The sequence below is a fragment of the Mus musculus genome, chromosome 4 (assembly GCF_000001635.26).
Source record: "Mus musculus strain C57BL/6J chromosome 4, GRCm38.p6 C57BL/6J".
Taxonomy (NCBI): Eukaryota; Metazoa; Chordata; class Mammalia; order Rodentia; family Muridae; genus Mus; species Mus musculus.
In genome coordinates, this window is record NC_000070.6 from 59,867,346 (window position 1) to 59,883,389 (window position 16,044).

At 44.8% G+C, this 16,044-nt stretch overlaps 1 protein-coding gene across 3 annotated transcripts in view; it reads left to right on the forward strand.

The window, feature by feature from the left end:
* The window catches only part of Snx30 (sorting nexin family member 30), a 99,610-nt gene that overhangs the window by 62,215 nt on the left and 21,351 nt on the right, over positions 1-16,044 (forward strand). For all 3 annotated transcript variants that reach the window (XM_006537724.2, NM_172468.2, XM_006537725.4), the window contains exons 3-4: positions 893-1,003; positions 11,877-12,035. In XM_006537724.2, coding sequence (XP_006537787.1) covers positions 893-1,003; positions 11,877-12,035 — 270 coding nt within the window. The remainder of the gene's footprint in view (positions 1-892; positions 1,004-11,876; positions 12,036-16,044) is intronic.

A 16,044-nucleotide genomic window follows, 5' to 3' on the forward strand; every position in this document is an offset into this window, starting at 1 on the left:
CTTCCTTCCTTCCTTCCTTCCTCCCTCCCTCCCTCCCTCCCTCCCTCCCTCCCTCCCTCCCTCCCTTCCTTCCCTTTTTCTTTTCCCTTTGTTTTTGTTTTTGTCTGACTATGTAGCCTTCCTGGCCTGGGACTCCCTATGTAGGCTAGCCAGGCTATCGTTGAACTCGCAGCTTTCCTTCACATCTGCCTTGAGTGCCTTAGACTGTGTGCCGAGGGAGCAGTGTTCTGTGGTCTCTGCTTGACTGGTCCCTTCAGCAAAGCTTGTCAGCATGTGCAACAGGGAAACACCATTCCTCCTCGCCGATTTGTGTTGGTTCAGCAGTATGTGAAATTACATTATTCAGGAGGGAAAAAAACCTACAACCCTTTCAGAGTTAAGCTGGAGGAAATTAATCAAATGTTCTAGACAATTCTGAAGAATAACTGAGTTTCATTTCCTGAGGGCAGGAAAAAACATCCCCCTCAAAAAAAAAAAAAAAAGAAAAAAAAGCAAAAAACCCAAAAACCCAAAAACCCAAGCCAAACCAAAGGTCTTATGTTTCCTAGCTCCTATTGATGGGTGGATGGATCGATTGGTTTTTAAGACAAAGGGTTTCTCTGTGTGGCCCTGGCTATCTTGGAAATTGCCTTTTAGACCAGGCTGGCCTTGAACTCAGAGATCTGTCAGCCTCTGCCCCCTGAGTACTGGGACTAAAGGCGAGCACCACTGTGTCAGGCTCCATCCTAGCTCCTTGACTGTGCAGCCTGCTGGTAAACTGCCATTCAGCTGTGCATGGGCGGAAGGAGGGGTGTCTTCGCCTTATTTGATTTCTGAAAGTGTGTGTCTCCTTCCCCTGGCCAGAAAACACTCCTCCTCACATGTGCACTCCCCTCTCTCTTCTTACTTGCAGAGCACACGGGTGGAGTTTGACTTGCCAGAATATTCTGTTCGTCGGCGATACCAGGATTTCGACTGGCTGAGGAACAAACTGGAAGAGTCGCAGCCCACTCATCTCATTCCCGTAGGTAGTAAGTCACTGCTGCTTGTTCTATCTTTTCCCGAGTTAGACCCACACGGGTAGTGCTCAGTTCTTAGCAGTGATGGGCTCACTCAGCATTTTATACTGAATGCACTCACCAAGAGTGCATGCAAGATAGAGGTGAAGTGTCTCACACTCTCAGCTTCTACTCTGCACTGCCAGCCTGCTAGGTAAGGTGGGCTGGATTTTTACTTTTTTCTTTCCTCCCATCCTCCTTTCTTTCTTTTTTTTTAAAATTTTTAATATTTTTTATTACGTATTTTCCTCAATTACATTTCCAATGCTATCCCAAAAGTCCCCCATACCATCCCCCCATCCTCCTTTCTTTAAAAAAGAAAAAAAATACAAAACACTATTTATGTATGTGTGTGTGTATGTTTGTGCATGTGTATATGTCTGTGTGTGTTTCTGCACACACATGCATGTCATAACACACATTTGAAGTCAGAGTGCAACTTCAGGAGTTGGCTCTTGCTTTCCACCTGGTTGCATGGTTTCTCTTATTTCTGCTGCTCCCTGTAGTCCCGGCTGCTGGTGCGTGCGTGTGGTGAGTCTCCTGCCTCTGCCTCCCATCTCAGTTGCAGGAGTGCTGGGGTTGCAGATGTGCACCACTGCACACAGTTTCTCACATGGGTTCCAGAGACTGAACTTGGCCTATGGAGCTTTTCAGTTAGATCTTTTACTACCTGAGCCATCTCCCCGCTCCCTGTCTCTGTCTCTCCATCTGTCCTCTGTCTCTGTCTGTCTCTCTCTTATGTGGTACTGAGGGTTAAACCAGGGCACTCATACTTGCTCTTCATATGCTCTATACCGAGTTGGACCCCTACTCTTTGAGGCAGAGTTTTACTAAGCTACTCAAGCTGGCCTTGAGCTCATTTTGTAGCCTAGGAGAGCTTTGAACTTGGAGGCAGCGTTAGCTCCTTCAGTATTTAGGACTACAGGATTACACCACCCTGCTCAAGTTTCTTTTTCCCAGTACAAGATATTATCTTATTTCTCAAGCTGGCCCAGAACTCACTATCTAACCCAAGTTAGCGTCAAGCCTGTGGCAATCCTCCTGCCTCAGCCCTGTGTACAGCTATGGTGCCTGGCTCTGATTTTCACTTGTATTATTACTGTCTGTCTCTGTCTGTCTCTGTCTGTCTGTCTTTATTTTTTTTGAAAAGGGAAATATCCCAATACCCCACCTCTTTAAAAGACTGAAGTTTGGTAGCTGGGCATTCTGGTTTACATCTATAATTCTGGCACTGAGGAGGTAGAGGCAGGAGTATTACTGTGAGTTCAAGGTCATCTTGGGCTACATAATGAGTTCCATCAAGTCTCTGCTACTGTACGAGACAGTGTCTGGAAAAACAAACAACAACAAAAAGCAAAAAGATTGATGCTTGGAAGTGAGTCTCACCGACCAAAACTGCTTTTCCCACTTGGCAGACATTCTTCTTGAGGTTTGGCTGCCTACCAAGAAGGCAAAGCCGACGCTTCAGATTGTGGCCAATGGGGACAGGAATCTGGCACACCATCCCTTCACAACCACAGTTTTTTATTTAAAACTCAAGCAAGAAAACCACTCACTCCTCTGTACTGAAGCAACGTGAATGGACCCACCCCGTACAACTCCCTGCCCCCCCCTTCTAAAATGGGTGATAACTAAAATTTTAAAGACCTAATAATCAATATACATTGGGTAGTTTTCCAAGGCCTTTAAGTTAAGATAATTATTACTTGTCTTTGGAGACTTTAGGAAAGTTTAGAGCGTATGACTATTCAAAGGCCAATTTATCCTTTGACAAGACCTTGATTGACTAACCCCAGGGGCTGCCCAGTTCCCAGTCGTATCTTCACCTTCTCACCTCTGTCACCCACCATGGCTATGTGTGCAGTGAATACTGGATGTTTGTAGGGTTTTGAGGTAAGGTGATCCCTGTGGCCAGGACAGGGCTGGAGGCAATGGGGCCCGCAGGAATCCGCTGTCCCCAGACTTCTCTTTTGCCACCCTAAGTCCTGTCTGGTCTTTTGAGTCTGCTTCTTTACTTTTCTGCCCTCCAGTCACTTAAGAACGTGCCTGAAAAAGAAGCAGCCATTTTAAAGCAGTCGGAACAAGACCTTAAAATAGAATCCTACTTGGCCAAATTGGCAGCTAGTGGTAATTTTTTTTAAACATATGCTTTTTATTTCAGAAGAGTTTTCGGGTTATTGTAAAAATAGGAGAACAGGGTTTCCCATACTCAGTACCCAGTTGCATTCATGGCTAACATTCTGCACAGATGTGAAATGCTTGTCCCAGTTAATGGGCTAGCTGGCGTCATCATTTGATAAGCTTTGTTTACTCGGTACTTTATTCCGAGGTGAGTATTTTGCCTGATGTGTTTCATTCCAGGCTCCCTACCAGGACATCGGTCATACATAACCCCTTTGGCAGTTTTTGCTTGTAACAGTTTCTCAAGTTTTCCTGGTCTTTGACAACCTTTGACAGTTTTGGGGTTTGCTAGCAAGGTTCAGTGGACATTTGTCTCAAGGTTTTCTTGGTTAGACCATGAAGATGGAGTAAGGTGTTTAGGAGTAGAAAGCCACCGCAGTAAACTGTTAATCCAGGTCACATGACTTAGGGGTTTCTGTTCTCTCTTTGCTCTTTGCAGGGAAACTGTTGCCCAAGCCCTGCTCCCCTCTTGGCTGTTCTGTTTCTTTTCTTTCTGGTTTGGCACTTGAGACTCAAAAGCTCGAGAGTGACACCTGCTGGTAAAATGTAGTGCCACCAGTCTGTAGCTCCCACGAGGCAGTGTATGTGTCTCTGGAGGATCCAGATAGTCTTCTGTAGTCTCCAGTGGCTGGGCAGTGTGGTGGGCAGGGAAGTGCTTTAGAAGCAGGCAGAGACTTAAGTTTCTTCACAAGACCTTGACCCTTAGCTGAAGTAGAGAGATTTAATTCAGGGAAGTATTTCTGTTTAAATAGAGAAGTCAAATGAGGAATGAACACATCATCCTACAGAAACTGTTAGAAGTCACCTCTCAGTATCTAAGCAGCAGCTGCGTCCTCACTAGACCCGGTAGCTAATCTTGGTAGGAACGTAGATAGGGTGAAGAATTTTAAGATAGACAAGGGACCTCTGCCTGAGAACTGAGTGTCGCCTGTAAACAGAGGCGGCTGTCTCATCAGCGCAGAGGTTAAGAGCACTTGCTCTTCTTGCAGAGGACCCAGGTTCTCAACATGTGCATGGTGGCTCACAGCTGAGTATAACTCCAGTTCCAGGGATCCGGCATCCTCTGGTATCCACAGTCACTGGGCACACATAGGAAACATAGACATACATGTAGGTAGAACCCCCATACACATAAAAATATATTTTTTAAAGAAATCTGAACTAAACCTTAACAAAAATGGAGAACTAGGTAAGTGTGCGGCATAATTATTGTTTAGGTTTTGTTGTCTCCTTTAACAGAGAATTTATTTTTAAATTCTTTATTAGACTTATTTTATGCGTGTTTTGCCTGCATATATGCATGTGTACCATATGTGTGCTTGGTGTCCAAGGAGCTCACAAGAATAGATCTCTAGGAACTGCAGTTACAGATGGTTGTGAATCAGCACACGGATGCTGGAATCAAACCCATGTCCTCTGAAGGCACAAGTGCTCTTCATCACTGAGTTCTGTTTTGTTTTGTTTTGTTTTGTTTTATTTTGATACAAGGTTTCTCTGTGTAGTCCTGGCCATCCTGAACTTTCTCTGGCCTCTAACTCAGAGATTTACCTGCCTCTGCCTCCTGAGTGCTGGGATTAAAGGCATGCGCCATCACCACCTGTCTAAGACCTTATTTTTACTTTTATGTACATATGTGTGTGCCCATGGAGGTCAGAAAGGGGAGCCATATTCCTTGGGGACAGAATTCTACATAGGTGACTGTGAGCTGCCCCATGTGGGTGCTGGAAACTCAGTCTGGGCCCTCAGCAAGAGCTGAATGCACTCTTAGCCACCGAGCCTTCTCTCTGGCCCCATGATCCCTCCTTTTTAAAAAGTCCCACGGAAGCCACATCTGCACAGCCCAGTCATTTGAAATGTACGTTTCAAAGCTTTAGTGTATTCAGATTTGTAGAACAACCAACAAATCAGTGTCAGGACCTTTTAGCACCCCAGAGGGAAACCTCAAAGTCCTCGCTGTCACTGTCCTCTCTGGAGCCTGGTGGCCTCACCTCTGTCTCTCAGGTGTCGTCTTCTTTCTTACATTCAGCATGTTCCAAGGGTCACTCACAGTGGAGCACTGGCTAGGACTTCCTTCTTACCGTAAGGTGATAGTCTGTGTGTGAGCATACCACATTTTGTCTGCCCACCCTCAAATGGAATTTTGTTTGTTTTCTCCTTTGGCTCTTAGGCATAATACTGTTACAGACATTTGTGTATAAGTCTTCCTGTGGCCAAGTATTATTTATATGGATGCAGACCTAGGAGTATAATTACTAAATTATATGTTATTCTGCATGTAATCATTCGAGGTACTGCCAGCCTTTTGACATCCCCTCACATGGTGTGTGAGTTCTGGTTTCTCTACATCTTCACAAACAATGATTATTATCTGTCTTTAATTATAGCTGTCCTAGTGGGTGTGAGGTGATATCATAATGTGATTTTTTTTTTAAATTTGCATTTGCCTGACAACTGAGAACATCCTTTGATGTTCTTGGTGGATATTTGCATGTCTTCTTAGAGAAATGTCTGTTCCATTTAATTTCTTAGAGATTTATTTTAGTTATGTATATGTTTGTGGGTATGTGAGTGCCAGTGTCCTTGGAAGCCAGAGGTGTGGATGTCCCTTGTCACTGGAGCTGGAGTTACAGGTGGTTGTGAGTCACCAGACATGGGTACTAGGAAGCAAACCTGTGCCATCTATTTAGTCCCCTCTTTGCCCCTTTAAAAATTAACTCTGTGTGCGTGTAAGTAAGTAAGTAAATAAAGGAACTTTAGAATCTATTCAAATTGGTTGTGAAACCTAGGGGACGGTGGTCTTGAGGCATCTGTCAGTTTACTTCTCTCTATCTTAGATTAGCTGTTGTTAAACGTGAGGATGGCTGTGCTTTCTGATTTGACTGCTGAGGCGGGGAGTGTGGAGATAAAACCATTTCTTGAAAAGAATGAGAGATAAAGTTCTGGTTGAACGATTCCCAGCATGAGCAGGTCCCTGTGTTCCATTCCAGGTCCTTGTGGAGGAAGGGGTGGGACTTGAGTGAAGCCATAGGAAGTTGTAGCCAGTTAAATAGTGGCTCTGGGAAAGCACCCAGAGGCGGGATTTGCTTCTCCCCATGGACTATAATATACCTGCTTTGTTTCCAGTCTCTGACTGCAAACTTGGCATTCTTTATGGGTTCTGATGGAAAAACACAGTTTGCTCCTTAGACCCCCCCCCTTTTTTTTTTCCTGAGGAGTCACAAGATGATTTATAAATTGATTGACTTTCAATTCAGTCTTTTCTACTTTGGCTTCACAAATCCTGGCCTGCTTAAAGTATCATGCCTGCCCCATTCCCACCCCCTTTTGTGGTTCTGAGGGTTAACAGGGCTCCTCCCACCACTGAACCACATCCCAAACAATGCACATCACATGGGCTGTCAAAGTCTTCAACCCTGACAAATGCCTGCAGAAACCATTCAGAAGGAGGAAGAATGCGTTTTGGTTTAAAGTTCCCAACCCCGCCCTTTAGTTGGACCCATTGCTCTGAGCCTGAGGCCTGTAAGAGTATCCCAGCATTGGGGGCATGTGTCTGAAGCTGCTCGCCTCAGAGCCACCAGGGAGCAGAGCAGAGTAAGGAGGGACCCGGGATAGCGACATAGACAGCAACCTGCTTCCTCCAGCTAGCTTTCTGCCACCTTCCCAAATAGCACCACGGCCTAGGGACCAAGCCTTTAACTTGTGAGTCTGTAGGGGAAATTACAGCTTCAAAACCTACAGAGCCCTCTGATGTCTTGCAATGTTTTTGCTTTCTTTTATATTGCTTTGCTCCTCTGGAATTCTAAAAGCAGAAAGAAGTCACCATATGTGCTGGGAGCTGGAGGTGTGTGGTGTGGAGTGTTTGCTCTTTGTAGAGACAGTTTCCTCTTTTTTATCATGTAATGGTGGCGTCAGAAAATCTGGAATAGAGGCTTTGCCCCACGTTGTTTCTCTCTAAGTTGATGTACATTAATACACATGTACATTTTACATGTGGACAGTTTCGTGAGTGTGTTACCACAGTCAAGACATACCTATCCCCTTCCGAAGTATCCTTGTGCGTATGAATACTTAACATGATATATCCCATAACAAATTATAAAAATATAATCTTTGTATTTATTCTCTGAGAACTAAAATTATGTTTCTTTTTGTTCTGTTTTACCTTTTTTTTTCCTCGGCAGTATTAGAGATCAAACCTAGGGTCTCCCACCTTCCACCGGGCTACAGCCTGAGCTCTTTCATAGCATAGGCCTAAGTGCACAGAATGCTGTACACTGGAGAGGCTTTATCATGTATAGCACTGAATGTATATGAGTTAAGTAGCTCCCTCCCCACCCCAGGCAGCCATCATCCTTTGCTGTGCGCACTACATGTGCTCACTGGCCTCGCTGCTGCTTTGCTCCTTGGCTCATTGCACAGCAGACACATGGACAATTAGACGGGCACGCACAGGCTCTGGAGATGAGATGTTTTACGTTCATTTATCGAACACTTTGGTGTTCAGTTTGACTTGCAAAATGAAGGTTTGCTTTTCCTGAAGGACAAAGGATGTATCTCCTATGCAGCTTTCCCCTCACTGGACTTAACGAGAAGAGTTTGTATTAAAACAACTGTTTCCCTAATTTGAAATGATAAAATGACTTCATTTTTGACCCAATCCCAATTTTAAATAAAATATTTATTTTGTTTTTATTCATGTGTGTATCCCCATGTATGTGCCATCTGCCATGGGTATGCAGATGCCATGGAGTCCAGAAGCAGGCATTTGGGTCCCCTGGAGCTAGAGTTACAGGCAATTGTAAGATACTTGTGGTGGGTGCTAGGAACCAAATCCTTGCCCTTTGAAACTGCAGTGAATGTTCTTGACCAGTGAACTCTCTAGCCTCTCCCCCCTTTTTTGAGGTACTTTTAGCTTACTCAGTAGGGACATTAATAGTAAGATATCGATTGAACTTGCAAGTACTTTGAATTAAACTAGGGTTGACAGTTACTCTTCTTGATGGCATGGCTTTAATCTTGATGCCTTTTTATTTGGCAGAGGGTTTTGCCTTGAGTTGGTAAGTTTCAGCAGGCCCAGGTGTGAGTGTTGGTGTGTGTGTTCAGGTGTGAGTGTTGGTGTGTGTGTTCAGGTGTGAGAGTGTTGGTGTGTGTGTTCAGGTGTGGGTGTTGGTGTGTGTGTTCAGGTGTGGGTGTTGGTGTGTGTGTTCAGGTGTGGGTGTTGGTGTGTGTGTTCAGGAAGCTTTTGTTGAGTGCAGGCAAGAGTTCAGACTCAGACAAGAAGAGGTTGGACATTGCATTACTGAGCAGTTGCATATGGATTTCCTACTTAGAAATAGAAATAAGCTCCTCTATGGTAATGTATAGGGAATATGCTTTTATTTCAGATTTCAGACCAGGTTAAGAAGCTAAAAGCATATGTAACATAAACCCCAAACTCTCAAGTACTGTGTGCAATGTCAGTGTTTCAAAATTAAACCCCGAAGTTTCCAATAGACTCTTGTAACAATTTATAAGTAGGATTTTTTTTTTGTAGATTCCAACATATATCTGTATAGATACTTGAGGTTGTTTGTTTGTTTTTGAGCTAGGGACCTATTATGTAGCTCAGCCTGGCTTTGTAACCTGGCATGATGTTTAGTTTTTCTTGCCGTAATCGTCTGAATGTTGAGGCTACGTGTGTGTCACAGTGTCAAGTTCACTATGGTTGGGATTCATTTCCCTAATAATTGTGGTGGGCATCTTTTCATGTGCTCATTGGCTGTTTGTAGATCTGGGGGGACGCTGCCAACATTGCTCCACCTCTGAGCTTCATCACTACCCCTACTTGTCCATTTTTAAAATGCATTTTTAAACATTTAAAAACTCAAACATTGTTTCTTTTATTGTATTAATCATTGTACATGTGGACATAGGTCTGGCACATAGGATGTTTCTTACAGGTACATGTGGTCTCCTGAACAAATCCACTCCACCCTCATCAGCACTGTTTACTCTCTTACAGATTCATGTTGTCTACACATATGTGATTTTGCTTATGTATGTAGAAAATCTAGATGCTTCATACAAGAGAAAACCTGTGATAGTTGCTTTTCTGAGACAGGCTTGATTCACTCAGTTGCCTGTAATGACATAACTTCTGTGGCTGAGGAAGAATCGATGTGTGCACAGCACGTTTTCCTCGTCCTTTCTTCCCTGCCACCCCTAGCTTAGCCGTTGGGAATCGTCTGTGTGGTGCACTGGCTTACAGTCTTTCTAGCAGATACCCTGCTGCATAACAGGGTTATTTAGCAGATCTGCTTTCAGTTTTTTTAAATGGATTTTTATGCATGGATTAAACACATTAGTGACTATCTCTGAGTCACCAATAATGCATCGGTATTGAATGAAGGAAAGAATGTTCCCTTGGTGTGATTTAACCAAGAATGGTCCAGATTTGAATTCTCTATGTTCCCCGAGTCTTCTGTCCTCTCTTGTGTGATGTGAATCTGTGCCTGCCTGAAAGCTGTCTTGTTAATATGTCCCTGTGTCTGTGTCTTCTGAGTCTGTCAGTTGTATGAGCTGCGTGGCTATGCTTAAACAAAGGACTTCATTCTGTGTTTCTTCAACAGCACAGAAAGCATCACGTGGGAAGGAATGGGGTACTTTACAGAAATCTTCAACAGAGTTTTACAAGGAATTACATCACTGGCTCCATCTGATGGAGACTCTAAACACTTCTAGAAACATTGTTGAGCAATCAGTATCCATGCATATTGCACTCAACCTTTTTGGTAGATTTTAGATAATTGCTTTCAGTCTCTGTTCTTGCTGCATTCAGCAAATGATGCACATGCATTGTTCTGAGACAGGGGCATGGACTAGTATGTAATTTAAGATTGCAGCTATGCATTAGTTTAGATTGTAAAAGCTGATTACATGAAAAGCCCAAGGCAAGTGAGATGGCTATTACATTGTTCTCTTAAAGGCAGGCTACACAGATAGAGCATAGTAGGCTAGCCCTCAAGACATAAGTGAACTCAGGTGTGTTGTTAATTCTGGCTACACAGTCGAGAAAGAGTCGCAGACTCTTAAAATACAAGAGATATTTTCAGGATCTTGGGATGGTTTTGTTTGTTGTTTTTGTTGTTGAGACAGTCTTACAGTGCAGCCTTGGATGGCCTGGAACTCGGAGATCTTCCTGCCTCTGCTCTCTGGAGTGCTAGGATTAAAGACGTTACTTTGCTATCAAGGGAAGGCAGTTTTTAGTTTACTGCAGAAACTCCACTGGGTTTCATTATAACAACTGGTTCACCTCCCTACGGTGTAGGCAGGTAAGGCTTTCCTCTTGTCTATATCCTCCCAAACTTTTGAATTTAATTTTATTTTTGTCAGAATGCAAATATTTTTAGGTTGTACATAGTAGTCACTTTTCCCTGTCGAGAAGTAAAAAAGACACCTTTAACTACGTGCTTGAGCAAGCTACCAAGGAAATAAATTGAAGATCAAAGGTCCCTGGGTGAGCGGGTAATTTAAATTGTTCAACAGTATCTGCTCACAGATTTATGATAGAGAAATTTGATTGAATGAGAGAAGCAAAGAAAAGTACATTTTGATTACAAACCTAAAAGGGAAATTAACACCGTCTTCAGCTGTGGGAGTGTGCCTACTTCCTTATTTCTTTATTTACTGTGTTCTTGTACCCTGTGAACTGGGAACAAAATCTTAATCTATTTTAATACATTTTTTTGCGCTCAATATTGTCTGCCCCCCTTCTTTAGTGTATCTTTGTGTGTCTGTATGTGTGTAGGGTAGCTAGTGTAGGTACGTGTGTCTCTGGCTGTGTGGGCATGGAGGACTGCCCTGGGTGGTGTTCCTCTGACATTTTCTACCCCTTTCCTTTCTTTTTTGGGGGAAGAGTGGGGGTGGGGGTAGGTGGACACATAGTTTTTCACAGGGCAGTAGCTTACGGAGTAGGCAAGGCTGGCTGCCCAGTGAGCCCCAAGGAGCTGCCTGTCTCTGCGGTCTCAGCACTGTGCCACAGATACGCACCACTACGCCTGGCCTTCATTTAAAACGTGGGTTCCGGGACTTGAACTCAGATCCCTGTACTTGTACTGTAGGTACTTTCCCAACTACAGTGTCTGCCCGGCCTTTGCTCTCTTTTCCTAGACTTTGTCTTTCCCCTTTCTCTTTGTACCTTCTCTGCGTCTGTGGACAGAGCAGCTGCATTTCCTGAACAGGTGTTGGCTTCTCGGTCTGTCAGGGGCTTGTGTGATAGTGTTTTGTGCTGACAGGGCACTTGTGATTTGCTGCAGCTGCAGGTCCCAAGAATCTTTGATGATAACATAAAGATTTAACAGATTAGAACTACTGTTTGTGGGTTGGAAATGTAGCTCAGTTGGTAAAGTGCCCGGCATAAAGTGACCGGGTACTAAAATGTAGTCTCAGGCTGAGGGTGAGGGCAGAAGTTCAAGGTCATCTTCAGGCACATATCGAGTTTAAAGCTAACCTGGACTATATGAGATCCTGCCTTGACACCCAACTCTGTTCTTGGACAGACTGGCAGGAGGGATTTGGTGGCCTGGTCAGCTTCCCATGCTCCCGTGCTCCCACACTCCCATGCTCCCGTGCTCCCTCGTGATTACGTTTTGATGACTCTGTTGTCCTCTTGTCTTCTAGCCGCTTCCTGAGAAGTTTGTGGTGAAGGGTGTTGTGGATCGCTTCTCAGAAGAGTTTGTGGAGACCAGAAGAAAAGCGCTGGACAAATTCCTAAAAAGGATTACAGATCACCCCGTGCTCTCTTTCAATGAACACTTCAATGTGTTCCTCACTGCTAAGGTACAGGCAGGATTTTGTGTGTGTCCCTCTAAATGCTCGTTCTCAGGCTCCTCGAACACTGCTTTGCTCTTCCACGAGCCACTTCCACTTGTGGTCCCCTGAGCTGGACATCACAAAGGCCTTCTACTTTCCTGGTGCCCGTTGCATTGGCACAGTTTCTTTTAGAATCTGGCAGGATAATAGGCTGCACCCCCCTTTGCAGCAGCAATGAAAGTCAATGTTCTCACTTACCAAAAGCAGAAGTGCCCATTAAACACTTCTTGGCAGTGTTAGTAGGTTGGCAGGCTTACCAACAATAGGCACAAAAGAGAAAGCATTCCGAGTGTTTGGTAAGAGTGTTCTTCAGGGCTGGCAAGATGGTTCAGTGGGTCAGGTATTCACTACAAAGACCTAAGGAGCCAAGTGTTCTCTTCAGGGCCCATGTAAATGTGAAAAGATTCAGTTCTACAAGGTTGATCTCTGACCTCCACATGCCAGATACTTATACACCAAGGTGTGCACAAAGGTCCTTGCACCCACAGAGTACCAGGGAACCAGGAATATTAAACACAAAGAGTCCTCTCCTCAAAAGAGGAATTAGCTGTTTTTCAGCCAGAAGACTGGGAGTGGACATTGTTAACCATCTGGTGACTTTTTTTTTTTTTCTGTCTGTAGAGGTAGACCTCACCCACCTTTTGCTGTAGAGACAGACCTCACCCAAATCACCCAAAAATGTTTATCCCACCAGACTGTTAATCTTTAGTTCCCAGTTAATAGAACCCATTCTTAGGGGGGCTGTCACATGTGCTTTCTGGCCTCTGTGCTGGGTTGGTCAGAGAGCACAGCAGATTCTAAGCCTTCTAACGACAGAACCCACCGTCATGGCACTCGGACTTTTTAAACAGTGTCTGTGTAGTCACGCCTTAAGCTTTATTGTGCACCTGGAATTGGAGTGACTTTCCTGGAAACGTTTTCCCAAACTGTACTGTGTTTTAAATGTGCCAATAACGAATGACCTGGCATCAGACTCCCCAGGTTTGATCTAGGTTGATGACGTCAGCCTGAGCAGAGGTTGTTGTTTTTTTTTTTTTCTTCCTTTAAATTCATTTAATCTTCCCACTCACTTACATTTACTTCGTTGTTATTCATTAAGGCATAGATTTTGTTCAAGAAACCAGTAGGAATTCCCAGCACCACACTGGCAAAGCCAGCCTCCTTATCAAGTGGATTTTGATGGAGCCGAGTTTTTATTCTTACCTGTTCACAGTCACTTCCCTGTCTGAGCACCTGCGGAGTGGCACTCAAGAACCTTGAAAGTAACCAGCTTCATTTTTCAGGCAAGGAAACTGAAGTTCAGAGAGATTAAACGTGTTCAGTCAACATCACTAGGACTTGAAGTCGGGTCCTGTGGCTCGTAAGGCCCCTCTTTCTAGCTCACAAGGCCTGGCCATTGCTTGCTGACAACTCGGTTCCTCTGTTCCAGTCATTTGCCAGAAAAGCAGTTGCCTTCCAGTGTGTTCCTAGACTGTTCAAGCTCAGGTTGCTTGTTCACTGGCTTTGTGCTTCACTTGCTGTTGGCAGAACTGGCCTGAAATCTAAGGCAGTCCACTCATACTGTGCAGAAATGGGGTCACATGCTCAGACTCGCAGGCACTCAGCTTCTCCCAAGCCAACCCATTCAGTTCAGATCTGTGCATCAAGCCATATATAATGACAAAGGTTTGAAGTTTAGGTTTTGGGTTTTTGGTTTGGGTTTTTTTTTTGGGGGGGGGGTGTTAAAATGACAAGAAAACAGAGACATGTGTACAGATAGCAGCTGCTGACATTTAAGGCTCCCAGAAGATTCTGTTCTCTACTCATGGAAACTACCTGGCAAAGTCCAGTTTTTGTTTTTAGCTTCAGTCGGTGGCTGCCCATGCACTAGCCCCCCCCTACAGGTTGAACCTGTTTAAATGTAAGCATTTCTCAGCATACTGATGCTTGGGTGTGGTTCTTCCAGTTTCTTGTTTTCCCAAAGTGAAGGTTGGCTCTGAGGTTGCAGGTCCTTTGTTCCGAAGCCCCAGGCCATCCTCATTACTGATGAAGTAGGAGAGGGCTGTGGCTTGGATTCCTGGTCATTAGGACTCTGCATGAAGAGTCAGTGGGAGCTTGTGTGTATCTTGGAGAGAGATGAATTGAGACTTCTGGGCTAAACAGTGTGACAAAGATTTTATTTAAAGATGAGTAATAAGGTCCTTCAGTGTCTCCATCAAAATCCAGTTTTGGGCTAGAGAGATTGCTCAGTGGTTAAGAGCATCAACTGCTTTTCTGGAGGTCCTGAGTTCAAATCCCAGCAATCACATGATGGCTCACAACCATCCATAATGAGATCTAATGCCCTCTTCTGATGTGTCTGAAGACAGCTACAGTGTACTCACATATAATAAATAAATAAATCTTAAAAAAAAATCCAGTTTCATGCAAGGAAGTACAAGCGAGCAGCCCTTAAATCAATGTCTTCTACTTGGGCTTGGGCTGGTGAACATGTTTAATCCTAGCATGTGGAAGGTGGAGGCAGGAGGATCAGGAATTCATCCTCAGCTCTGTAGTGAAGTGAGGGCCAGCCTGAGCTCCGTGAATCCCTGTCTGAAGGAGCAGAGCTTTCTGTGCTTAGAGAGTGGAGACGCTACACTCAGAGACAGCAGCTCTTTCTCCCTACTAACTCTCCTGTGTTCGCCTTTAACATACTGTCGCGTAAACTTCCCTGCAGGGAGATGTCAAGAAACATCTATTATTTCCCAAGACAGAAGACCTATGACAGAACAATATAATGATTCCTCCAGAGCTAAGACAGTGGAGGTGTTGGGTTTTATCTACAGCCCCCCAGGGAAGGGGTTACTCACAGGAGCATGTGTGACTGAAACAGCCTCACAGCTGTCTCACCCCAGTGCAGGCCATGCCTTCCCTGTAGTTGTGCCGATGAGCCTCCCCATCAGCTTCTGTGCTGTGTGTAAGCTCACTCCAACTACAAAGGAGAGCTACGTACAGATGTCAAGGAAGTAGAGGAAGGAACGGATAGTGTCTCAGGTAAGGGTCTGATGATCTTCCTCCTATGAGGAGCAACAGGCCTGATCTTGACAAGGGTCCCTTGGGTAGTCACAGCTGCTAGATTCAGGCACTAGGCTGGGAAGGGAAGTGTTTTATAGTGTGCACTGAGGCCAAGATCTTAGATGAAGCACTTCTGTGCAGCATTTATAAGACAGCCCTCTTGGTGATAGCATGCCCTCATCCCAAACTAGACATGTCCCCAAGAAGAAGCCAGTGGTGCTGGGAGACTCATGGGAAGTGATGGGAGCAGGAGGCTTGTTCCCCTGACAGGCTGTATACACTTTTGGTTGTTGCTGTTTTGAGATAGGGTCTGTGGTGGTTGGAATAAAAGAATGCCTCCCCTCTCCAATGCGTTCATACATTTGAATGCTTAGTCATCAGAAAATGGCACTATTTGAAAAGGATTGGGAGGTGTGGCCTTGTTGGAGGAAGTGTTTCATGTGGGCTTTGACATTTCAAAAGCCCATACCAGGCCCAGTGTCTGTCAGTATATTTGTCTCCCAACCAGTGGATCACGATCAGGATCTGTCTGTCTGTCTGTCTGTCTGTCTGTCTTTTCCAGTGGATCAGGATGTAGCTCTTGGCTGCTTCTTCAGCACCATGCATGTCACTGTGCTCCCTACTATGACAATACTGGTCTACACCTCAGAAACTGCAAGCAAGCCCCAGTTGAAAGCCTTCTTTTGTAAGAGTTGCTTTGGTCCTGGTGTCTCGTCACAGCAGCAGAGCAGTGGTGATGGCAGGCCTCACTCTGTAGCCCATGCTAGCTTGAGCGCCCGCTCCTTATTTCTCAGCCCCCACTGCTGGAATGATCCATAGGCACCACCGGCTCAGCCCTAAGAGCTGTTTGCTTGTTTGTTTGGTGGGTTAGCTTGAGGCACAGAGTCTTACTGTGTAGACCAGGCTGGCCTTGAACTCACAGAGATTCACTACCTCTACCTCG